The sequence below is a fragment of the Eumetopias jubatus genome, unplaced genomic scaffold (genome assembly GCF_037043125.1).
Source record: "Eumetopias jubatus isolate StellerSeaLion01/CBP00866 unplaced genomic scaffold, mEumJub1_p1.0 scaffold_13, whole genome shotgun sequence".
Classification (NCBI taxonomy): Eukaryota; Metazoa; Chordata; class Mammalia; order Carnivora; family Otariidae; genus Eumetopias; species Eumetopias jubatus.
Window position 1 is genome coordinate 91,796,585 of NW_028274819.1, and position 26,434 is coordinate 91,823,018.

The following is a 26,434-nucleotide window of genomic DNA, read 5'->3' on the forward strand; positions in this document are numbered from 1 at the left end:
TAAGTCTCCTGCCCTAGTTCAAGCTCTCTGTTCTCCAAATGAGGAAACTGAGTCCCAGAAAGAGCAGGTGACTCACCCAAGATCACCCATTGAATTAGAGCAGAGGCAGGTTCCCAGGAAAATCAGGCCAGCATCTGCCCCAAGCAGGGAGGCAAGCAGCAGGGCCCCAGGATCCCTGGTGTCTGACATGGAGCTTGGTCCCTGCAGATGCCATGGCTCCACTCTAGCAGGGAGCACAGAGAAGAGGGGCAACCAGGCTCTGGCGGCCGGTCCCCAGAGCTTTCAGCTCCTGCTGCCTCCCCGGCCATGACGACTAGCCTTCCACTGTGGAGGAGGGACTTGGGTGATGGTGCACTGACTCAGCAGCTTCTGAGCCGTCATTCCATGGAATGCTCCTCGGGGAACACTGAGGGGGGACGTTTCCTCACAGGACAGACACTCGGAGCTGCCCACCTCCCTCGTGCCCATAGTGTGAACCAGGAGATTTGGATTTGTGAGAGGTAAGATCCTGGACCTGGGGGCAGGGGGCGGGAACCAGGATTTAAGAGAACTCAGACCAGATTCAGGGCTCGGTTCTGCTGCTCTCAAGATGAGCTGCCAAGGGCAAAGGATTCAACCTTCTTGAGCCCCGTTGTCATCAACTACAAAACCAGGATCATCACAGTGCCTTTTCACAGGGCAGGTGTAAGAATTAAATGAGATCATTTATACGAAGTGCTTAGCACCATGCTTGGCGATATATGTTAGCTGTTTTGTCCCACTGCCGGGGGGAGCCCCAAGGTAGTAAATCCTTATCTTCAGGATCTCACATCTGGTAACAATGGATAGGAAGAAATCCCCCTTCCCACTCTTCCAAGTATTTGCTTAAGATGCAGCAGGAGGCCTCCACAGAAGCGCCTGGAAGAACTTGCTGCAATCCCCAGATGCTGCTCATGCAGAGGTTTTGCGTGTGCCCCCGATGAAGATGTTAAAGCCAAGTCAGTCGTGACATTTCTGGAATGGTGGAGTCCTGCTAGGGGGTGGGAGACTGAACCGACTGAGCTATCAGGGCCATCCACCAGGCACGCTTCTCTGGCGGGACCTTGGCAGCCTCAGCTCAGTCAGTGGTCAGTAAAAACCGGACGAGACACAGAGAGATGATGACCCACCTGACGTGAAGTGGAAACCACAGGTGAAGGCCCTCAGTCCCATATGTGAGAGACCTAGAAGCCAGAACCAGGGTAAACAGGCCTCTCTGCAAATGTGAAAGCTCAGCCAGTGGTGTGCTGGTCGACCAGTCCTCGGGAAGGAGAGTGGAGGGAAGAGCCCTGATGGCAGCTTTGTCATTTTCCTCGCTGTAAATCCTCCCACCATGGCCAATGTGAGGTGCCCATGTGACATCACTGAATGCAGAGCTGGGAAGAGAGGCACACAGCTCTTCCACACGGGTCCTAGAGCCCCACTCCATAGCTGCAGACTCTGCCCCAGGACAGGACAAACGCCTACATACAGTCCCTTGGGCTCCAGTCTGGCCTAAGTCCTTTCAGAGAGACCTAGCACCTTGCACTGAAGACAACTTCTTCCTTCTACTGAAATGAAACCTGCCTCCTTATAATCCGCATCACCTGGTCCAGACTCGTTCCCCTAAAGCCCCGTGGTCAGTCTTTTCTCTTTCCTACTTCTACAACCCAGTTCTTCACCTGTGTCTCTTGTGGCAAGGCTTACAGACCCTTGCTGGCCTGGCACCCTCCTCTAGGGGTTGCTGGGTTTGTCCTGTGTCCCTTAAAGAATGGCTGGGCGCCTGGGTGGCTCTGTCGGCTAAGCATCCAACTCTTGGTTTCCCTTAAGTCATGATCTCAGGGTCGTAGATTGAGCCCCCTGTTGGACTCTGAGCTAGGTGTGGAGCCTGCTTAAGATTCTCTCTCCCTCTCCTTTTGCCCCTCCCCCCTCTAAAAAAAAAAAGATGGCTTACAGAGTTGGGCACCTCCTTCCATGTGGGTCTGAGCAATGCCAGGTAGAACTTTTCATCATGGCTCGAACTGAACAAGAGGACCTTTATCTGAGTCTTTCTCTGGATTTGTTCTAATTCCTTGGCTGGTTTATAAGATTCCAATGGTGAACTTTAACCTTAACCTTCTTTCTACTCCAATACCCAGTACACGCCCTGTGTTCACTCTGCGGTTATTCAGTAACTGCTGGCCAGGTTGACAATGACCATTATCAGGCCCCTCAGCTCCTCTGATTCTACAAAAGACCAGCCTTAGACCTACACTACCATGCAAGCCAGGGCTGGTAGGCCCCCGTAAGAACAACCAGGAGCCCACCCCTTTCCCGAGAGCTGGGCGTCACTGTCCGCTAAGCAGCTGTGGACATTGTCTTTTCAACAGTAGAGGAGACTCTACTCAAACCAGAACCAGAGCCCTCAGGCTAAACTGTAGGCTTAGAGTATTTTATTCTTGGTCTGACTTTCAGCACACCCATGCTCTTTATAATAATATATTATGTTGTTATTTTTGTGACTCTTGTTTGTAGGGAACTTACAATATGTCCAGCCTTTGTCCCATATATGTGGACAGGTCATAGGAACGCAACTGTCCTCACCCTCCCCTCCAGCTTTCTGCACAAATTATCCCGTCTTCACTATAGCTCAGGAGTCTCCATTTCACAGACTAAGGAAATGAAGGTAGACACCTCAGATCAAAAGGCCACACTACTAAGGGGCACCTGGGTGGCTCAGTCTGTTAAATGTCCGACTCTTGGTTTCAGCTCAGGTCATGATCTCAGAGTCGGGCTTGGTGCTCAGCAGAGTCTGCTTGAGATTTTCTCCCTCTCCCTCCTCTTCTGCCCCTCCCACTGCGCTCTCTCTCTCTCTTTCTCAAATAAAATAAATAAATAAATAATCTTTGAAAAAAAAATAAGGCCACCATACGATCCAGCAATTGCACTACTGAGTATTTACCACAAAGATACAAATGTAGGGATCCAAAGGGGTACGTGCACCCCAATGTTTACAGCAGCAATGTCCACGATAGCCAAACTGTGGAAAGAGCCAAGATGTCCATCAACAGATGAACGGATAAAGAAGAGGTGGTATATATACACAATGGAATATTACGCCGCCATCAAAAGGAATGAGATCTTGCCATTTGCAACAACGTGGATGGAACTGGAGGGTGTTATGCTGAGTGAAATAAGTCAATCAGAGAAAGACATGTATCGTATGACCTCACTGATATGAGGAATTCTTAATCTCAGGAAATAAACTGAAGGTTGCTGGAGTGGTGGGGGGTGGGAGGGAGTGGGTGGCTGGGTGATAGACATTGGGTAGGGTATGTGCTATGGTGAGTGCTGTGAATTGTGCAAGACTGTTGAATCATAGATCTGTACTTCTGAAACAAATAATGCAACATATGTTAAGAAAAAAGAAAAAGAAGATAGCAGGAGGGGAAGAATGAAGGGGATTAAGTCAGAGGGGGAGACGAACCATGAGAGACGATGGACTCTGAAAAACAAACTGAGGGTTCTAGAGGGGAGGAGGTAGGGGGATGGGTTAGCCTGGTGATGGGTATTAAAGAGGGCACGTTCTGTGTGGAGCACTGGGTGTTATGAACAAACAACGAATCATGGAACAGTACATCAAAAACTAATGATGTAATGTATGGTGATTAACATAACAATAAAAAATTTTTAAAAAAATAAGGCCACACTACTGTGTGAGAAGTCCCAAGAGTTGTGGGCCCAATGGTCCAAGCTTCCTGGGCTGGCTTCTCTCAGCCTCAGGAGCTAGGGGAGGACCTGGCTGTCCCATCCAAACCCTGTAAGTCAGGACAGCTGTGGACATCCTACCCCCCAGGCCCCACAGTTAAAGGCTATTCTTGTGCTGGACCAGGTTACCTCACAGTATCCTCCAACCAGAGAACCTTCTCCAGACCAACAAGAGATATAAATCCTTCCATAGCTCAGGCCTGGGCCACCAGCCTCCTTCACGTGGCTATGACATCCTCTGTGGTCAGGACAGAGCCTGAGTCAAGATCCCTCACAGTTTCTTATGGGCAAACAGGTCACAGACACACGTGGACTGCCACTGCCCACATGGGCTGAAACCTGTGAGTTCCCTGGCTCCAAGACAGACCAGGAGTGGTCAGTGTGGTTGCAGGTCTGTTGTGGTACACCTGTCCCTGCTCTGAGAAGTACTAAACGGCCCACAGATGATCCAAACAGCAGGTTGATAGGGACAGGTAGGCAAGAGAGGAGGTGGCCAATGGTAGTGAATACCATTTTCTCTTCAGAGGAGATTTGTCTAAGGTGTCAGCTGGAGTCTGGAATTCCTTCCCATTCTCTCACGGGAGCCTGTGCGTTCTCTCTCTCTCTTTCTCTCTCTCTCTCTCTAGTACTATCTCAGCCATCCTTATCCTCTGCTCTGGTGGGGCTGCCAGACTGGATGACCCTGAATGGGGCCCCCTTTCTGGGATTCAACTGTTGATGTGTAGGGTTTGTGCAGTCCCTGGCATGCCTGGTAGCAATCAGCCTCCCACTGGGATGGCCTCGTACTGAGTAAACTTTCGTGTTCTTATTAAGTGAAGGCTAGTGGTTCAGAATCATTCCCCTGCATCTGTTTGGGGTTGATGCCTAATCACAGCTCTCAGGCTCTCCTTGCCCCCTCATGCTGAAAGATTAACATTAAAGAGAAGAAAGGTGCTCTGATTTCTGCTGCTGGGCCGCCAGCTTGGGTCTGGAGCTCTGGGGAAGATGGGGAGGCTTGGTTTTACCCCAAGCCTTGTGTTCAAATCCCAACTCAGCCATGAGCAGCTGGGTGACTTCAGGCAGTCTCAGAACCACTCTGATCATCGGTGCCCGCCCCCTCTAGGAATGTCTCATGTCTTGTGAGCTTTCCAGGAGAACTTGTATCTGGCATGGAAGGACTTCAAAGCCCTGTGGGTGTGTTAGCTGCTGGTACCCACTCAGGATCTCGTCCTCTGACCCATGTTCCAGTCCCTCAGGGGCAAGGGGTTTCCATGGAGCTTTCTGGAATTCGCAGACCTTCCATAAGGCATCTTTGGGCAAGAACAAGGGGGTAGAACCAGCCTGTGGCATTCACCCTAACCTTCTCCCAGAGGCATCCCCTAGCAACGGCTCACCCCGTCGGCCCTGCCCCTCCTGCCCCGCACACCAAGTGGGAGAGACTGCATTTGCACACCCTCATTTTTGAAGGCAAAAGAGACATGGCGCGAGGGCCTCCGTGTAGCTACATGGATAGCTAGATAAATAATTACTAAATAAATAAATAAATAAAAATAAACAAAGAAAGCCTCCGATGAGCTTGCATTGCTGCCGTGCTGAGAGGTAGCTGGCAGATTCACTTTAATTGTAAGATACAGAGTTGTAATGGGGTGTGTGAGGCTCAAGGAGGATTTCAGTTAATCGGAGGACAGCAGGGACTCCCTTGCCTTCTCCGCCGGCTCTTCTAACCCCACCGCCTCCTTTCCTTCCTTGCCTTGTGGGCTGGGGCAGCGGCAGGAAGATCTGCCCTGCCCTGGAGGCCAAGGTCCAGCCCACCTGCAGGCCTTGGCTCCTCTCTAGCCTCAGTTAGCAGGCCCCGGGCTGGGCCTCGTTCAGGACACCCGAGAGGAGGGGCAGGGCAGGGAGGGGCCCCATGCTCCCAGCCCTGCCTTCTCCTGCCCCGGTGAAGGTGTGCAGTTTCTGGAGGACACAGCCCCTGCTGTAAGGCAAGGCGTAGCTACCGGACTGTGAAGAGACAACTCTGATTTATTTGCCTGGGAGCAAAAGTATATGCCATCCCCTGGCCTGCCTCCTGTTCAGCTTTCTATCCAGAAAGTGGAAAGGGCATTCCCCCAGCGCACTGAGGCTTAGCTGACCCCCTTCCAGCCGCAGGACCCTATAGTCAGCGAGCATGTGCTCTCTCGCTCTTTCTCTCTTCTCTCTCTGTCATACCATCCCAGTCGCCCTCATTCTCTGTTCTGGGGGGCTGCCAGGTTGGATGGCCCTACACTCCCTATACTTCCCCAACTCCCAGGACATCGTTTCCCTCTTCCGCCCCCTTCCCTTGTTCCAGGTGAGAGCAAACATCTGCCTCCACCCCTCAACCCCCTCACCCCCCCACCCCTGCTCTCTTCAGACATGGGCCCGAGGGCCGAGGCTGGCCATTCCTCTCTGACTCCACTGATAAACGCCTTAAGGCCAGCTTGTGGCTCTTATGGGACTCTCTTGGTTAATCTTCACCATTTATGCTTTTATTGAGGCCATAAATGGGTGACAAAGAGGTTTGCAAACCCATAAGTAAACAGTAGCCACTCTCCAAGTTTCCCTGCCCTGCCCGCACCTCCCTGTCTCCCCTGGAGGCAACCCAGCCTTCTCCAGGCATGCACTCTCCAGGGGCCCGGCTCCCACATGGACTTCTCAGCGCCCCCTGACCACTGGCAGCAATGCCCATGACCCCAGTGCCCAGCACCCTCTGAACACACGTGGTCCCCTTCTTCCCACCTAGGTCCCTGCTGGTCACCTAGGCTGTGTGCTCAGCATCCAGATGACATCCCAGCAAAATGGCACAGCCTGGGCTCTGGGATCAGAGGAGCCTCGATTTTGGTCCTGGCTCCTACACTTCCCAGCAGCCGTGTGACTAAATTATTCAACTTCCCTGGGCCTGACCTGTACAATGGGGCCAATAATCCATATTGTCAGGAATCTGTGTGAAGATTAAATCCATGTATCAGTTTTATAGTCAGAGCATTTTATTGGGCCTCTACCTTCCCAAAAATCTGGGTCTCAAGAGAAGTGCAAGGGATGGGGTGGGGGTGTGCGGGGTTAAGGGGGGATTTTAAAGGCTTCCTTATGGCCCTCCGTCTTAGTCCTTTGGGAACTCTATTGGTCTTGAAAGAAAAAAGAGAAAAGAGATGGCCTCTTTCTGCCTGGCCTCCTAGCTGTGATTGACTGGCCATACCAGGCGGAGCCTCCCTAGGGAGAGGGCATACAGCTGTCAAGCATCTGGTCCCATTCGAACATTACTCACCAATTCCAACTTTCTCTTAGGAAAAGTCTAAAAGCCTTGCAGGCATATGGCCTTCAGCAGTCCCTGTTCCTCACAGGATAAGTAAAGTGATGACAGGCCAGGGGGAGGAATGGCCTTCATGACCCTGTTTCTGTGTCATATTCCCTCACGGAGCGATTAACCCCCTGGGATCAGATATCTTAAACCAGAGATGGCTGAAGTAATCTTGTACATGTGATAAAACTGTTCCCATAAAATTCTTCAACTAACATTAAACTTTCCCCGATCCCCAGCACCTCTCACAAAGATATTATACTAGTCATCCAAAGAACCCCACGAATAATCAGGTTTACTGGCTTCATCACTTACTAGCTGTATGACCCTGAGTGAGTTATTGAATCTTTTGGATTATCAGTTTCCTGTTTTATCAGATAGGAATAATAATAATACTTAAGAGAATTTTTATGATTTAAAGAAGGTAATGTATGCAAAGTGCCTAACCCAGGGACTAATCAAACATAAGCAATCAGTAAATGGCAATTTAAATGGTGATGGTGAATTAAGTAAGCTTGGCCCCAGATGATACCAGCCAGTAGAAAGTGGGCAAGGCCAGGCTGCATCCAGCCCCCAGGGGGTGGGGTAGCCTATGTCCCAATTCCAGGGTGCACAGGAATGTGGGAGAGCCTGCCAACCCTGGGGCTTGCACTGATACCCAAGTGGCCCAGAGGAAGGCCATGTTCTGATTCAGTTGGTGGCCATGTTGGAATTCCAAGCGATGAGAGCTGGAAGAAAAGACTCCAGGCAGTGTCTGAGGGTAGAAGATGAGCCCAGCCTTCCATGAAAAGAAAGATGACAAGAGCCAGGCAAGGTATCAGAGAGCCAGCCCGGTGCGCTGAGACTCAGCTGGTGAGGAGCGTATCTTCCAGAGAACTGAGAACAGAGCGTGGCAAGGTGCACCAGGCATGCCGTCAGGCAGACAGGTGGACTCAAGCTTTGCCACTCAATAGCTTAGGGAGCCTAGGTAAACTCCTTAGCCCTCTAAAATGTCCATTTCTTTATAAAGAAAGGGAAGAATAGTAACACCTGTCTTTACAAGGTCCGTGTGAGGGGAAACAAGATGAGAAAAGTAAAATGCTCATTGCTGCTCAATAAATGGCTGATGTGTCTTGACCACAATGTATAGAGTCAGGCCAGTGGAGCAGGAATCTGGGGAAGCCAGAGGAGTGAGGACCACATGGGCACCAGACTTCCCGCAGGTCCGTGGGGTCTGGGGCCAGTGGCAACATAGACAACCATGGGCCCCACAGCTGGTGAGGAGTTGCTGATAGACGGTCCGCCTTTGCCACCCGGTGGATAGCACCATGCTAGCCAGTAAATGGAGGGCAGGGGCGGGCGAAGGGCTTCCCCAGTGTCAGTTCTTGCCATTGGTGCATGAAGCTGCATGTTCCTTACCATCAGGTGTCTGAGGGAGCTGTGCTCCCTGCAGGAGCAAGCAAAGGTGGGCTGGTGGTCGCAAAGACTCTTTGGAATTATCACAACAATTGTTAACCCTTCTTAAAGGAGGGTAAGCCACTTGAGCTTTTCATGTAATTCATTATTTTAAAAAAAAGACGATAGCTGTTTCAGGTTACTCTTATAAGAATTTAATTGGGATGTAATAGCATAGTTAATTAAATACAAATCAATAATTTAAAACAACTAATTGATACTTAATATGAATGGGGGAAAACTTAGTTCTAATATAATTAACTCAAATAGGTAATGAAATAACCATTATGTCTTTACAACAATGTAAAGTTTATAGTTCTTTAATAAACTTAGAGTTAGCAAGCAATGAGAATCAAAAATTATGAAACAGGGATCATTGGGCTATTAAACATTTATTACTTGTCCTGGAGGGCCAGAGCCAGACACTAGTCAGGATTAATAAACCTTTCCTCTCTTCAGGCCTCTTTACTGGAGAGGTTGATCAGAAAACTATGATCTCTGCATGATTTATGGGCATCATTACTGCCTGGGATGTGAACTATAATGCTGCAAACAGGATGGAACAGAATTAAAGCAGAAAACAGGAGTTTAGCAGAATCAAGGTGAGAACTTTCCAAACGTGACACTCTGGCATCCTGTGATGGGCCAGGCATCCTGGCAGAGGGGCTTTTGATGGCCCATCGCCCATGAGTCAGGCCATCAGAGTGGACACCCAACAAAGGCAGATCCCCCAGAGAAGTCTCCAGCCTTCAGGGTCCTGGGGGAGGACCACCCCAAGACCCGCAACTCCTTTTCCTCCTCGGGGCTCCTGCAACAACTATGGCCATGTATGTGGAAATAACTCGCGTGCTGCTCACGACCTTTTGTTTTCCTGCACTATTGTGTTTGATTTTTGTTCTCCTCTTCCCAAGTATATGCCTTGCAGAGTCAACTGGACTATGATCTCATTGTGAAGGGAAGCTGGCCTTCCGTGTTTGTGTCTGGTACATGGTAGGGTCTCGATGGGCTGGTTGTGCGCTGGTTGTGCAGGGCTGGTACTAACACCATGGCAGAGTCTACCCATCCCATCCCACTGCTTTTTATGTCAGTCATTACATAACGAAGTGGTCTACAGACCAAGACATCTGAGCTCCAAGATCAGTAAAGCTGATTACAAATGTATTTCTTCAGATCTCAACTCCTGCTCATGTCACCATCCCGGACCCCTTCACCTGGGAACCCCATCACCTCAAACACAAGAAGTCCAAAAATGCACCTTTATCACCCCATGCCCGAACTGACTGCCTTGGTCAGTTACTTCTGACACAGACACTACCCTTCTCCTGTTCTGCCCGACTAAATCCACTGTGGTCATCTGCCCCCTTCCTCTGCTTGAGCCACTCTGTCACTCAGCCCATTGTCTCTTCCCCAGAATGTCTTTCAGATTCATCACTTTCTCTCCATCCCTGGCACCTTCGCCTTGCTGCTACACCCACCTGGTTGGCCTTCCTGACTCGCTTCCTCTTCCAGCCCCTCGGCTTGTGGATATCAAGCTAGCCTCCAGAGAATGCCACCCAGAAGTTCGTTGTATCACCTTGGATGAGTCTTCCCTTTAAAGAAGGGGGAGGATGAATTTGACAGTCCCTAACTCCCAATCTGATATTTTGTTTCTGTTTCTTGCGCTCGCCCTTATCAGCTACTGGATCCTGGGCACCCTTCACCAAGTGCCTCTGATTTTCATATTAACCACGAGCAGAGGGTCTTACTCTCCGTATCCACATTTTATAAGTGAGAACATTAAAGCGCAGAGAATCCCTGAGCGTCCCTCACTCTCTTGTGCTGGAGCCAGGCTCCAGCCAGGACCGATTGTATTGAAACACACATGGCTTCGCTGTGACTCCAGCCAGGTCCAGCTGACGCCTTCTCCATATGGTCTCAGGAACCATCTGGTGAGCTATTTGCAGCCCCTCCACCACTCTCCTGCATCAAGGTGGCAGGAGATAGAGGCTCTGAATGTCCCACTGAGGAAGCTCAGGGTCCTTGCCCTTGCTCTAGGGCTCAGGCTGTCTTCAGAAAGAGGGGACAGAGAGCAGATGTCAGTCCAACATGAGTCACCAGGAGGATGGCAGGCATTGAAAAACTGCGCTCACTTGTCTGGGCTTACCCCCGCCCATCTGTCATCTGCACAGTGCTAAAATGATCTTTATAAGATTCAAGTCTGGTCTGTGGTTTCCTTCTGAGATCTGTGAGAGAAGAATCTGTTCCAGGCCTCTCTCTTGGCTTGTAGACGGCTGTCTTCGTGTTCATATGGCACCCTCCCTCTCTATGTGTGTGTCTGCCTCCAAATTTCCCCTTTTTATGAGGACACCAGTCCCATTGGCTTCGGGCCCCCCTAATGGCCGTTTTAACTTGATTATCTCTGTCAAGTCCTGATCTTCAAACAAAGTCACATCCCGTGGTACTTCTACATGTGAATTGGTGGGAGAGACATAGTCCAACCCAGAACACGGGCCCAGCCAGGACTGCCGACCTGTGTCCTCTATTGTCTTGATTCATAGCATCGACAGCCCTGGGACCCCAGACCTTACTCTGAGAGCTAAGCTAGAAATCAGACCTGGATTCTAGTGTGGGCGCTATTATCAGCTAGTGCTTTGGCCTTGAACTGTCCTTCTACTTCTCTGAGCCTCGGTCTCTGAAACCAAAATGGAGGAAATAGACCATTCTTCCTCACCTACTTCACGGAGCTACTGTGAGCCTCTAATAAGGTAGTGAATATGACAGTATCGTGAAAAACCAAGAGTCCTGCAAATGTGAAGTAATAGCACTGTATCATTGTTATTACTACTAAGAATAAAGAAATCCTAAGGCTAGAGAAAGTCCCATCTTCACCCTGTGAAACTGAAGGAAAACGGTTCCATTTATAAAGTCATCCCTTTTTATTCCTCCCAGAGGAAATCTCACATTTCCTAGACTTCTCTTCCAATGAATTACAACTTTCATTCACTCGGCAACCACCCTCACCTAACTTACTCCGTTGTGCGACGTCTCAGCCCACCTGATTTGATTCTGACCTAGGGGAGGGGAGAGCGGGTCATTACCCAAGAGTCTGTGGTTGGCCCTCTCATTGAATCAGAAGACTGTCCCTGAGCTCCTGCCAGGTGCCAGGCACTGTGCTCGGGACCAGGGACTTAGAGCTGAAAACAGCACAATCCCAACCCTTCTGTTGCTCAGAGTCTAGAGGCTAGGAGTTCCTAGGGTGCGTACCCTCTCCCCAAGAAACATGCGCTTTCCCCATAAATGTTTCCTTGCACAGTAGGATTTCTTAAACCTTTGCTCTCGTCAGACAGTGCCCTCCCCACCCCATCTGCCCGTGACCCTGGACTTCTTTGCTGTGAACTTTCCTTTTAATCCAGGATGACTCGATTCACGTTCATCATTTTCCATGGACACCTTTGGTGCGTCCGGTGGTTCTGCTACTGATAAGTGCTCAGCCAAAGTCTGCAGCCCCAAGGTCACTGTGGAGAAGACCCTGATATCTTGCTGTTAAAATGGGCATCTGTGATCTGACTCCACCTTCAGTCCCAGTGCCTTGTGACAAGGACGGTGACAGCCTGGTGCTGTCTGGCTCACAAAGGGAAAGATCCCTATTCTTTGTGTCACATTCTATCATCTCTCCCCTAGGAACCTCGTTAGTCTGGTGGGGTAGAGACACCCCAAGACATAGTGGTGACCTCCTGCTCAGTGCCTTTGACAACACACCGCCTCCCCACCTGGGCTTCCACAGTCTCCTCCCCTCCCCCACTTCAGCCCCCCTGGCCTGTTTCCTCATGCAGACCCAGTGACTTCTAATTTAGCTCTGCAAATCTCTTCGAAGAACATCCCAAATTTCCATATGCGCATAGATATCTAATTCTCACTTCACTAATTCTCCAACCTGCTCATTCTTGCCAAGATCCCAGTGGCTTCTCCCCACTTCTCAGTAAGGACTCAGTCGGAGAGCACTCTCACTCAATACATTTCTGCAGTGTGCTTGTTAGCGCCTCATAATACAGCTGCCTAAATAAGACTAACCCACACGTGTCAAATTAAATGAGCCAAACACGTTAAGAAATTGCTCATCCTCCATTTCTTTTATTAATCAGGTTTCTAAAAAATTCTTTTCCTGCTCATTTGCAAAAATCAAACATGGTCAGTGAGACTCTTACTTATAATGACTGTACATATGGCCTCTTTCCTCGGGCAGCCACCCTGGGGGCAACCCATTATGTGACATAGGATGGGTTGAGTTGGAGTGGCAGAGACAGCCAACACAGATGATCTGGATTCAACAGGTTGACCCCACTTTCTAAATGTCTAGGAGAATTATGCCCCCTCCGTTTCCCCGGGAGCTTGGGGGAGGGGGGGTCTAGCAAAATCAACAGGAATTTTGGCCTAAATCCGTCCAGCATCTTGTGCTCCCCTCCCCCGCCCCCGTGCTTCCCTGGACTCGATGCAGGAACCCCAGTTCCTTTTCTCATTAGGAGTCCCTGCTGATGTGCTTTAGATGGGCAAAAGAAGTCAATGGAAAATATAATAAGAACCGTCAGCAGTTGTATGGTTCTGGCGATGAACAATGCTCCTGCGATTATAATGGGCTGGTTAACTCGGCCTGTTGTCAGCATGTTGAGGCTTCTCTATAGTCTCAGAGTCTCAGGCAAGAGGCTATTGTTCGCGGGAGCTGGGGGCGCCTCCTCACAGCTTGTACTTCCACAGGCCCCCTCCTGGCAGGCTGCATTCCTGCCTCTTGAAGGTGGTTGTTAGAAAGAATCCACAAATATAGTAAGTAAACATCAAAGGGACTTTGATCCACAGGGCCCTCAACAGAGCAGGAGCCCTTGAAGAAAGGGCCAAGGCCTTGCATGAAGGAACTTAACATCGTCAATTTGAGCGCACGAGATGTAAAGCTGTTTGAAGTGAGGTTGGCTTGGCTGTGCCTTCAGATGAGCGTGCTTGGAGAGGATGGAAGAGAAGTGAGCGCCTTTGGGAAAGGCACGCTCAGATCTGCTTCTCTGCTCTTTACTGATAGTTAATAAACCCCTTTAAAGAATCGGGAGATCAAAGCTAGCAACCACCCAAGGCCATGGCATTCTGCCACCTACCCGCCACACTTTGTTTTTCTCTAGGGCAAGAGCCCCTAAGCTTGACTTATCTGTCTTTCACGGGCCCTTTCATCCTGCAATCCATGGAGGGTAGAACCTGGGTGACAAGAGGTGGACAGAGAGGTAGGGAGGGGAAATGAGCTCACCCTGTCTAAGCTCCAACAGCGTAGCTGCTAACCGGCCAGGGCTCTGAGAAACACCAGTGTCAAGGGAGGAGTTGCTGTGATGCACCACTCAGTGGGACCTTCCTTCCCTGCGGGACCCATGGAGGGAGCCCCTGGGTGCCCAGAAAGCGTGGCAAGCCCCGAGAGGAGGTGCAGTCACATGCCCTCTTCCAGAAATCTTACCCCTTGTCCATTCACCATGGCAGCTGTCAAGTTTGTATGAGTCCTAAGCAAAGGGGTGGGGGCAGGGAGTCTAAAATAATTCTGGGAAGTCACTTAGCATCTTTGAACTTGGGATTTCTCATCTGCAGAGCATGAAGAGCAATAACATGTCTGCCGAACTCAGGGGGGTGCTGTGGAGGGTCAGAAGAGGAATTTGGTGTAGAATGGCTTTGAAACCCACAAGGTGCTTAAGACAAACCAGGGTTAGAGGATAAATACTGGCGAGGACCTCTTGCCTTCTTGTGAGTCAAACATAACTCCAGCCTGACACCCAAGTACAAGGGGCACCCATTTATCAAATACCGTGGGAGAAAAAAAAAGTCTCTTGCATTTACTACCTAGAATTGTTGTTCCGCCTTGCTTTTCCAATTGTGTCAAAGTCTTGTGGGACCAGAATCTATACCTTGTGTCTCTTAGCCATCTCAACCTCTGTGCTCCACACTCGAGCCCACCCCTCATACACACTTGAGGACGGCACCGCCTTGTGCCTGAATATGAGAATGTCCAGGAATCCTCAGACCCAGAAACTCACTCTCTCCCAAAAAGTAGACTCCTCTACCTCCACCCCTGTGTCTTCTCCCAAATTCACCCAACCACTTCTTCATTCCTCTGAACCACCCTGCTCTGTGTCTGGTTGCATTGCTCCATCCTGGACACCACTAGCTGGATGCTGCCTCTCCTTTGGCAGGCCTGACCACAGTCCCAGCATGAGGTGGATATAGTCCCCAAGCCTGGGATCTATAGAGCCTCATTAACCTATAGAGTAGTGGTTAGGAGCGTGGACTCTGGAGCCATACTGCCTAGATTCAAATTCCTGGTTTGCCGTCAGCTAGCTCTTCCATCTAAGACTGCCTACTTAATACATCTGCAAATGGGGATGATATAAAATGGAGATAATACTGGTATGCACCTCATAGGGTTATTGTGAGACTCAAATGAGGAATTACCGGCTTAATAGGATGCCCAGATCATAGCAAATGCTATGTAAATGTTACATAAGTAGCCCTGTTTATGAGAGCAGCAACTTCATACCCACTGCGAAGGGGCCTTCCCTGACACCTGATCCATTCCCAGCTCACTCACCTGTGCTTTTCTTCCAGAGCTGGGCCTCCAGAAGAGAGGATGCTGTCTGGTGCTGGGCTACATGGCCAAAGACAAATTTCGGAGAATGAATGAAGGTCAGTGAGAACCTGCCCACCCTCTTGCGGGTAATGTGGAGGGTGGAAGCTATGCCCTGCAACTCTGGTACCAGGAAGAAGAACCTGGAACAGTGGACAGAGCCATTTGATTTCCATGAAGCTCTTTATCTAGAAACGTGGGGAAGAGTAGCTAATGCATGAAACACAGTATGCTGATTCGTAAGCACTTTTCCTCATGCTATCTTCCTAACCCTTTGTGTCCTCTATTTCTTTTCCTCTCTCTTCCCTACCTTTGTTCCCCAACCACTCACCCAGCACAATTAAATCTCCTTCTATTATCTTTTTTAATCCAGACCTCTCTATCTTTCTCTTCAGTCATTCACATTTTTTGAATGCCTATTGAATAAACAGCCCCTTAAAAGGCACTTGGGAAAATCCTGAAGAATGGGCAGAGTTTTTATTTTCAAAGAATTTACAATGGGAAATCTACCCTCTTTTCCAACTCCACTGGCCCTACCTCTCCATCTTACTCATAGGCCATTCTGCCTTCCTCTTGCTTGGGGTCTTTCCTCTGAGGCTTGACCGGGTCACAGGAGGTGACAGGAAGGTACTGACATTGATATGGAGGCTGGGAAGTAAACAGAGTGCTGTCACTTGTGGGCCTGCTATAATAAAGAGCCAATCCCCTCGTCCCCAACCATCTGTCTCCGTGCAGCTAATAACCCTCTTCATCAGATGCCACAGACTGTTTGTCAGGATTCAAAAGCAGATAAACAATGGCTGGGGATGCCATTTATTCATTAAAGTCAGACAAATGAAGCTCTGGCTCTCCACCAGCTTGCCATGAGCCAGGCCCCTCCCCTCCCAAGGCCCAGAGCCCCTGTACCCTCATTCCCATTCCAGGCATGGAGGAGGCAGCTCACCTGTACCACTGCTATCCCCAAAGTTACACCAAAGTTCTGATGCCCTCTTCCCATTGCTCCTCAGCTGACTCTTCTCCTAACCCACAGTCAGTGACACCAGTACCCCCACAGGCTCCCCAGACCTAATACCTTGCCAGCTATAGGTTTGTGGCCAGCACCCATCAGGGTGACAACTTGACAAGAGTCAGGCCAGCACAACTAAGTGCAAGGAGTAGCCCCTCCTTCATTTTGCAGCCCATCTGTGTGAGAAGGCTGTAGCCTCAAGAAGGCACTTCTCATTTGCAGGAGCCCCCTAGCTGAGCACAGCCAGGGTTAGGGGCTGCACTGTCTGCATCCTGCCAGATGGTCTTCCTCCCTGACTTGTCTCTTGCTCAGCCTGCCTCCACCCTTCCCAGCACCACCTGTGTGAGAGGGCTAGGCAGTAACTTCTAATTTGTGGGAATTGACAGGGTACCTCTGTCCGTGGTACTGAATAGACACATTCTCTTGCTGGCATTGCTCGTTAGAGAAGCTGAAAATGAGGTTCACGGGGATTGGGAAAGCCAACAAGTCAGGAGCTGGGCTGGATTTGCAACCTCAAGCTCCAAGTGTCTGACCGCAGTAGAAGGATACTGACTCCATATCCTGGGGCCTAAAAAGAATCCTATCACAAGGCTGATGAACACGATTTAACACCCCCATTCTAACCAACCTTTCACAAGTGGCCAGGGGAGGGATATATTAGCGCAGGCTGCCATAACAAAATACCTCAGACTGCATGGCTCAAACAACAGAACTTTATTTTCTCACAGTTCTAAAGATGGGAAGTCTAAGATCAAGGTACCAGCATGGTCAGGTTCTGGTGAGACGGTCTCTTCCTTCTCCCCGTGTCCTAACCTGACACAGAGAGAGAACAAGCTCTCTGGTGTCTCTTCTTATAAGGACACTCATCCTATCAGATCAGGGCTCCACCCTTATGACCTCCTTTAACCTTCATTACTTTTGTAAAGGCCCCATCTTGAAATATAGTCACGTCGGGTATTAGGGGCTTTAACATAGAAATGGGGTCTTGATGCATTTGCCATAGCAGAAAGTTATAATGGTAATACTGACCCAGGGGTTAAGAAAATGGTAGGAAAAAGAAATTTAATATTAAGTAGGGAGTAGATATTGTTTAAGTAAAGAGGGAAGGAAGGGAGTCGGAAGGCGACTATAGGAGGACTTGGAACCAAGACCAGGATCTGATTACTTCTGAAGACAGTTAGCTTTACTTTCTACCACAACTAAGCTAAGATGGCATTTTAAAGTTTTGTTGTTGTTGTTGTTAAAATGGGAAGATACCAAAACAATGCCCATTCTCTCTGAGCCCCTTCTCCATACACATGCAATCCACACCAATGTGTTATTCCTTTCAATTGACTATGGTTGACTTGGTTAAGAATGAGTGATCCCAGGTGCCTTACCCCTTGCCAAAATCCTCTCCCTAGGGTAGACTCATTAGTAATAAAGCAAGGTATTCAGAAAGAGGGAGGGAATGGAGGCAATGGCCATAGCCAAGGGGTAACAGAGCAGCTAACTCCCCACCCCTACCTCCCTCTTTGCATGTGGCTGGCTCTCACCACTCCCAACTGCCCCAACACAGATTCATGCACATGCACACAACCACACACCCAGGAGCTGCTGCTGGGTAAACAAGGAGATGAAGGGGTGGCAAGCAAGCTAAACCACCATAGATGATGAGTTACAAACCTCAACTAGAAAACAGGAGACCAGATAGGAGGTAGGTGAGACAGTGGGGCAGAAGGAGAGATGCGTATGGTGGGTTGGCTTTGGCTCTGGAGGGTGGAAGGCACAGGAGGAGAACCTAAAGGACCTGCGGTGGGGGAGGATCCTCTGTCCCCACTCCAGCCAGTCTTGCGACCCCAAGTGCCACATTATACATGTGTTGCTCTCTCTAAAACTCACAAGCCCAAACTCCAGCACGTCTGCAGATAAGAAAAGGCATCACTGAGCATGGGGAGCTGTTTTATGGTTTATAATTATCTTGTACCAATACTCAAAATAATTATAACTTCCACATATTAATAATTGAACTGGAATAGCAGCCATGATATAGATCAAGAAACAGAAATCTCTGTCCACGCTGCACTATACACCTAGGTATAAATTGAACAATTGGTAAAATAGTAAAAAATAATTTTCTCCCAGATGCTGGAATTAGTGAGATATTGGAACAATTAGCTGCTTCTTCCATTAAAGATAAGATGGTAATCATTATATTTCCAATTTAGAATAAATATAAAAGAACTACTTGTTCTGTATTAAGGCATATTTGTTCTGTTTAACAGTATCTAGTAGGGTGTCTGTCACTCAGGGAGAAGTTGTCCCCTATTTCATCCGTTTCCCTGTTAATTTGGTATATTTTTATTTCCCTCTTCCTCCTCCCGCCCCCTGCTCTTGCTACATCCCAAAAATAAATAAATAAATAACAGCTGAAGAAGGAGCAAGAGAAAAATAATGAATGAACAGGACTTTTATAGATCTGGGGTTTATCATAAGCTAGAGTAATCACAATTGGTGCTGTTAAACTTCACAAAGCAATAAAAAGAAAGCACTATTCAAAGGTTGTTTAAGGAGGCATGTGATAGTCAATGAGAGGTTTGCTCTATTCGGGATTGCTTAATAGCTTCTCGGATAGAATCGGCAACATTTGCAGGAATAGAGGTGGTGGGTAATATGTGTGTGTGTGTGTGTGTGTGTGTGTGTGTGTGTGTGTGTGTGTTCTCCTATTTGGACTCAACACATTTGAGGCCTTAAATGGAGACACAAACAAAAATCAAAGGGCAGACGAGAGAGGAAGAAAAAGACAGATCAGGCATAAGTGTATCAGGCGTGTTTGACATAATTGTCTTCATGTGATTAAGTACACGGTGCTTTAAGTAGGAACTGCTGGAAGGAAATCATTTATTTATTCATCAAAAGTTCATTGAATACCTACCATAAAAATAATCCCAATTTTCCTAATAAATGCCAGACAGTATTCTAAGCACTGGAGCTTTCCAAGTAAAAAAGACCTAATCCCTGCCCTCGAGGAGCTCACAATTAAAACACACAGGTACGCCTCCGTGTTACTGTCACTCCACGAAGAAATCCTGCCCAGCCGCCTTACCTGAATTGGACATCCCTCTTCCCACACCATGATGAACTATTGCGGCAACCAGCTGATTTATTTTGTGGCACTTACTTTAACTGTGATCATTGATCAGACTGTCCCATCAGGAAGGCAAAAACGCTGCTCCCTGCTTTCCTCGCCTATCCCTGGGCCTGAGCCTGGTGTCTCACACATAAGGAGTAGTCAGTCAATTTTAATTTACATAATTATTAGTGCTCCTAGTGACAACAGAGGAAATGCACAAAGCCATCCACAGGTGCAAGATGGGTCTTGGGAAAGAACAATCAGGCAGCGCAAACCGACGTGGAGCATTGCACACAATGAGTGTCCCCATCTCCAGCTATTCCTGAAGCCTTACCTCTCAGCCTCTCTTCCTATTCTGGGACACTAGTGCCTTCCTGGAGGCCGGGGCCCAAGCAGGTTAGCAGAGGAGAGGCCCCCACAAGTGGGTCTCCCTCCTTTCCACACCAGCTCTCCTTCCTCACCCCATCTACTGCTGGGCCACATTCTCAGGGCATCTCCAGACAGATACATCCCACCAGACCTGCCAGGGGAACTGTTTCCACTGTTTCCTCATCCTACCCACCCACCGCCCCCAAACACACATCCCTATATTCCCTTCCCTTTTCCTAGCTCTTCTCAATTACCCAGTTTTCCTGGAGATCCCAGAACCATTCACCTTCTCAATGCATATTGCCTGCCCGGGGCTGATCTTACTCACAAGCTCTCACATGGTGTCTGGTGAGCGGCTCTGCCGGCCCCCAGGTTAGAACTTCAACAACCCTAGCAGTTATAGTGCAACCCGCCAACTCAGGGAGGCCCAGGTTCCATGAATGACTTGCCTCAGGTCAGTAGGAAGTTGCCGGAAGAGCCAGGACCACATTCCAGGGCTCCTGACATCCGGTCAGTCCAGTGCTCTTGGAATTCTGAAAGAGGAAGTTCAGACCATGATCAGAAGGGAAGCCGGTAACACTTCAGCATGGTTTGGTTTACAGAGCAAATGCAGAGCAAGTGGCAGGGGTTGAGGGAAGAGGAGACTGAACACAGAAGGCTCCCAGTGGCGTGGGAGAAAATCACATGGGAGTGATTGGGAAGGGAAGGGAAGGCCAGGGAAGATCATTTCTCAGGAACCAGAAAATTCTGTTAGCCCCTAGGACTGCTGAGAAGGGGAATGAGGAACAGGATGTTGAATGGAGCAGAAGGAGGCAACACAGCCCTGGCCTCCCTTCCTGGCAGCTTTCTGAGGCTGAGATGCGCCTGCGCACAGGGGTGCCCTCTCAGGCCACACCTGGAGGGGCGGCAGCTTTTCCGGACCTTCCAAAGCACAGTTCAGAGAAGGGAGAGCAGAAATGCCTGCCAGCACTGTGGTTTTCATCTTCCCGAGAAGAAACAAATGCAAGTGATTAGTCAAGGCAGCTTCTGTTCACTGGAGACCTCTGGGCCTCCTGGGGAGGGGCTCGAGCGCCCAGAAAGGAGAAAACGGGATCCACAGCTGGCAGACCCCCTACTGGCTCTTGCATGCCATGCCCCACAGCTGCTGGGCTGCACCATCCTCCTAGTCCAGACTCTGCAAGCACACCTCCACCACGATGCCTGTCCTCGCCTCTCACCCGTGTGCAGGAGCCAGAGCTCTGGGACGATGGGGACCCAGGTACCTGCAGCAGCTCTGGACTTCTTGGGGTGATGGCATGGAGTCTGTCCTTTCTTTCTGCACCCCTGTTCCCCAGTCCACAGAAATAAGTCTAAAACGTCCCCCTGTTTCTTGCCTCTCCCCTAACAGAGTTGATAAGAGAAAGAGGTGCCCCATCAGTGTAGTGCAAGGAGCACCTAAAAGTAAGGAGCCAGCTGTGTAACCTTGGGCAAGTCCCTGAACATCCAGATGTCAACCTTCTCGTGTATGAAATTTAAATAATGTTGGATACGATCATCTGTAAGCCTTTAAAATGGCATGATTCCAAAATCTATCTTGGCTCGGGGCACTTGAGTGGTGCAGTCAGTTGGGCATCTGGCTCTTGATTTTGGCTCAGGTCGTGATCTGGGATGGAGCCCTGTCCCCGGGGGCTCCGCGCTCAGTGGGGAGCCTGCTTGAGGATTTCTCTTCCTCTCCCTCTGCCCCTCCCCCTGCTCACTCACTAGCTCTGTCTCTAAAATAAATGGATGGGAAAATCTTTAAAAAAATCTATCTTGGCTTTCAACACCTGGCCCACACCCTAGTCTCACCACTCATCCCCTAATTTTAAATGCTTTGGTCACCAAAGGAACCAATACCAGGAAATTGACTGACAGCCTTACTGAGAAGGCAGATCTGTTTCTTTTTCCTGTCTGCCCTCTAAGAGTGAATTCAGGCCCATGTCGGCTATCCCCTGGGGGGCAGTGAGGGAGTTGAGCAGACCTAGGGGACATGCTGTGGTTTTTATCAGAGCAGAGGGGCAGCAGGGACCTGATGTGGCAGAGAATGAGTCCAATGACCCGTGAGCCCCTACCTCTCTGACTGCTGCAGCCGTAACAGGCTGGCTTTCGCTAAGGGCTTATAATTTCCAGAGACATTCCTTCACTGCCTGCAAGAGTCCCCAGGACATTAGCTAATACTGTCATTTTGTTAGCTGGGGCTTTGGGGTGCATTTTTCCTTATTTCATTTTTCTCACTGATGTGTTTTCTTCTACTGGGGCTGCAAAGCTGGTTATTTGTATAACGTCCCTGTTTATTATTTATGGCAAGACGCAGATTTCCAGGGCACTTTATGATTGTTATTTAATTCACTTGGCGTCTTGGAACAGGGGACCCACCATTTCCTTTCTCCTTCCGCGATCTGATAGAGAATTCTGGAGTCTTTCCCGGGCCCCATTTCTCCAGCCACCATTCCTACTGGGAAACCTGCTTATCTAAGGCAGGCTGGGGGCGCCTTGGCCACAGACCCTGCCAAGCTCCTTTTTAAACTTTCTTTTCTCTCCTACCTGTATCCAGTCCTCAGCAAGACCTAGAAAAGTCACCTCCCAGATATCTCTTGAATCCGTCCACCTTGTCCACCTCACGGCCACTGCCCTTGTCCCTGCCCCCATTCCTCCTCACTGGATTACAGAAGGGCTCTCCTAACTGGTCATGCCCTTGCCTTCCCTCCCAGTTCATCTTCCACACTTCAGCCAGAGCAATATTTCAAAATGCAAATCTGATAATGTCACAGTCTTCCTGAAAATATTTCAATGGCTTCATGTTGCTTTTAGGAAAAATACCAAAATCCCTGGCATGTTTTATGAGGCTCTACATGATCTGGTTCCTACCTACCTCTTTGGCCTCATCTTGTCCCCTTAATACCGTACCCCAGACACATCAGTCGCCTTTCAGCTCCTCAAATAGGAATGCTCCCATCTGCCACAGGGCCTTTGTCTATACTGGTCCCTGTTAGCTCAGTCTGCACATGTAAGTGCTTATTGCCATTTTTTTAACCAACACTTGTTTTCCCTGCCAGTCTGCAAGCTCTTTTGGGTCTGCATGGTATCCCAGGACCCTCGCATAATGTTTGCACAGGGTAAACACTGAAAGAAGAGCAAGAAAATTGACCTTCTCTGCCTCTGGTCAGTGGCTCCCAAGATGCTGGGACTGGGTGATCTGAGAACCATGGACCCCTAGAAGAAACCTTACGGATCATGTGGGGAAGAGGAAACCGAGACTCAGGACAGTCATATGACTTGTCCCAATTACCACAGCCTGCGAGCAATAGAGCCAAGACTCGAACCCGGGCTTCTGACCCAAGAGGCAGTCCTCTTTCCTCTTCACCATGCTAAGTTCTTGAAGTCTGGAAATGACAGGATTGAGTGGGTCAATCAGTGAAGTCTGCCCCCTAAAAATGTGTTGAGGCTATGTTTTGAAAGAGACAAGAAGCAAATAGTAAAGCAAGGGGAATAAGTTCTTTGATATAGACGTGCCATATATAGAGTAAAGGCATCACCTCCTGTGAGCCCAGCACTGTGCCAGGCATGGGAGCCTCAGGGAGGCTGGACACAGCTCTGTCCTCAGGAACTTTTGCCCTCTGCTGGGAGGAAACTGGATATATTTCATACCAAGTTAATTTTGTGGTTGTTTTGATTTTGTTTCTCTTTTTAGCATTGTGGGGAGTATGCTTAATTGTTAAGCACTGTAGCTTGGGAGTCAGAGAAATCTAGATTCAAATCCCAGGCATAGTCAGAGCAGGTTTAGAACCATATCATCAAAGGTTCTCAAGGCCAGAAGGGACCAAAGTCCATCTAGTCCACACCCACTTCTGATGGCTCAATATCTGCACCACGTAGGGATGCACATAAACACTCTTGAGTACTGCGGTGCTGTGTACTCACTTCCTCATCAACCATGCATCCAGTACCTGCCCTGCCTCACACGGTGTTAGTGGGCCTTTGACCTGTAGTGACACAGTCCCTGCCCCCAGGGATATCGCAGCCATTAAAATATGACGTCATAATTGCTATAACCCGCTATGCACAGGAGCTAGGGGAGCAGATAAGGGGAATCCAGTCCAACCATGGGCCAAGTGCGTAGTGCCCAGGAGTGCCCTCCTAACTGTTTTTATGAAGCCACTGCAACCTATGCTTACATCCCTCCAAAGACAGAAAACTTGCTATCTACGAAGGCCATGGGCAGCTCCTCAGCCAGGCTCTCAAAAAGGGTTTTAAATATAACACCCCTGCAACCCCACGTCTCTAGAGCTTTATCGTCTAACTGGCCTGGTGCCCATGGGACCCAGGGACTTAGGTGACAGTCACTGGCAGAATCCTGGGGTCTCACCCTATGCCTGCTGTGTCCTGAGTGAGGAAGCTCCTTTCTTCTCTCTGCCTCCATCCTCAGCGAGCCTCAAAAGCTTCATCACTGAGCGCTGAGACCCTCCTGCAACCCCCTCCCCAGGATGAAGGAGTCTGAATAAATGAGCGTGTTTAATGGCCTGCGGTGCCATAAAGTTTTTAGAGCTGTGTGCTGGAATGAGCAGGTTCAGGCTGAGATGAATTATCCACGGCTTCTATCAAAGGAGAGTCAATAAAAACTTGAAGGAGCTTGCCCATCTCCGTAGAGTGGCCCATGTCACATCACTGGGTCCTGCGTTCTGGAAATAATAATCGGACAGACGTATTTTTCCCTCCTGTTCCATCTGCTTTCTTCCCTATGCCTTCCCTCCTCAAATGTATTAGTTTCTATGGAAACTGTGTTGTTACTGGTATGGGAGGAGTTTAATGACATTCAGAAGTACCAAATCAAGTCCATTTATATAATGGTTTGAAATACACATAATGGCCTATGGAATATAGGACACGGTGACAGTTTCAGTAACTGCGTACAGAGTGTGGGATAAATAGAGCAATGTAATACTCCCCACCTCCAAGTCAAATGTGCCGGGAATAACCACTATTCTTCATACTAAAGAACAGCACTTCTCAACCATTATTAATGAAAGGATCTCAAACACTCTACCAAGCTGTTCTCCTCTCACTGAGGAAGGAGGAGAAGGCTGACCACTGGTCCTCTGCACCCAGAGCTTTGACCAGAGTGAGCCGGAGCAGGTGCAGAGGAGAGAGTTGGGCCTCAGAGGAGAGAGGCAAGGAGCAGCCATTCTGCCCTGGGCTCCTGGGGTGGGGTGGGGGAGCCTCCACCCTCGACCAGCCTGCTGGACCACATTCCTCCTGCATCTATTCATATGGTTGGTTTCTGTCCGACTCAGAGACTTATCAGGCGCCTACTGCGTGCCTGGTGCAGTGGGAGACGTGGACATGAACAACACGTTGAGGATGCCCTCCTCTTCCCTCGGGTTCTGCCAGAAGCCGACCCTCAGCAAGGTCTGGCATGTCATGGTCCCTCTGGGAGGTCCAGGGAATGCCAGAAGGATGACAGGGAATTGACACAGGAAAGAGAGGGCATCCGACACAAGGGGGACACCATCCAGCCTGCTACTGCAATCCCAATGGGAAACTCTGAGAAGGGAGATGGAATTCACACCTCAAATTTAGACCACCCAAGGAGTGGGGTATGGGTCTTCCAGCTCCTGGCAGGAATGGGTTGTGGCCTGTTTGGGTGGTGTATAAATGCTCTGGCACTTTTGGCCTGTTCTTTGTGAGGCAGAGTGACCTTTGGCTCAAGAGAAAGACATCAGGTTGCAGACCCCGGGGATCGGGAGCTGATCTTCAGGCACTGAAGTGGTCAGGCCTCGGGATACGGAGAGGGATGGGTGCCACTGACAGCATCAGCTACAGCTCTCAGAGAATTTTGAGTCCAGTGGGAGGACAGGCACGTAAGAAAATAGAAGGCAGGGTGATGGGAGAGCTACAGAAGTGTAGAGGTGATGTGTTGGTGGAGCACAGAGGGGAGCAAGCCTTTGCTCTGACTGGAGTAATACTGGGGACTCCAAGAAATCAGGAGAAGGGTGGGGGGGCTAGTCTGCAAAGACTCAGGCCTAGGGAGGCACTTTCATGCACTGCCATCATGTAGTCTTCATCGCATCACAAGGTAGGTATGTTATCTCCATTTTGAGGGTAAAGAGGTTCAGAAAGATGAAGTCATCTACCTAAAGGCATCCAGCTATTACCTGGTAAAACGAAGACTCAGACCCTGGTCTCTTTATCTCTGCCCTGTCTGGGGGAGCTTTGTGTGTTTGGGGCGACTCCCTCCTTTACCATCAAGGGCAGACATGACCAAGCTTCTGTTGTGGATCTCTGTAGACTTCTCCCCCCACCGGCCACCAACCACTGTCTCCCACATCTCCCCACCTTGCGCTGCCCACAGACCCCCTGTCAGCCAGCAAGGTGCCCCTCTGATCCTGCCCCAGATATAGACTGGACTGACTACACCTAATATGTGAATTATCTAGAATTATCTAGAATTCACTGCCCTGGGGGTATAGGAAGGAGGAGAGGAATCCTGGGGAGGGGGTACCTCAGTTCTGGTGACCTCACAAGCATGCTTTTTCTACCATCTTCAGCCTCTTCTCTCCCAGCCCTGCTCTAAAGCCTATTGCTTCAGAAAGAGGAAGAGGGACCAGGCATACACATTTCCCTGAAGGAGCATTTCTATAAGCGTGATAATAGGTTTTCCGTGAAATACAGCCTCCATGGTTAAACACAGTGGGGAGAAGCTGGGTTAGCCCTCACTGAACAGATCTGTCCCACAGAACGTCTCAGAGATTTTAATATGCCAAAGGGCATGGTGAACCACCAAGAGGGGTATAGTGTTCACAGAGTTTCCCCAACTTATTTGACTACAAAACATGT

General features: G+C 49.3%; 1 protein-coding gene across 5 annotated transcripts in view; it reads left to right on the forward strand.

The window, feature by feature from the left end:
• The first annotated feature begins 15,081 nt into the window (after positions 1 to 15,081).
• The window catches only part of KIRREL3 (kirre like nephrin family adhesion molecule 3), a 121,017-nt gene continuing 109,664 nt past the window's right edge, over positions 15,082 to 26,434 (forward strand). For all 5 annotated transcript variants that reach the window (XM_088018143.1, XM_028120821.2, XM_088018144.1 and 2 more), the window contains exon 1: positions 15,082 to 15,154. In XM_088018143.1, coding sequence (XP_087874269.1) covers positions 15,121 to 15,154 — 34 coding nt within the window. In that variant the 5' untranslated portion in view covers positions 15,082 to 15,120. The remainder of the gene's footprint in view (positions 15,155 to 26,434) is intronic.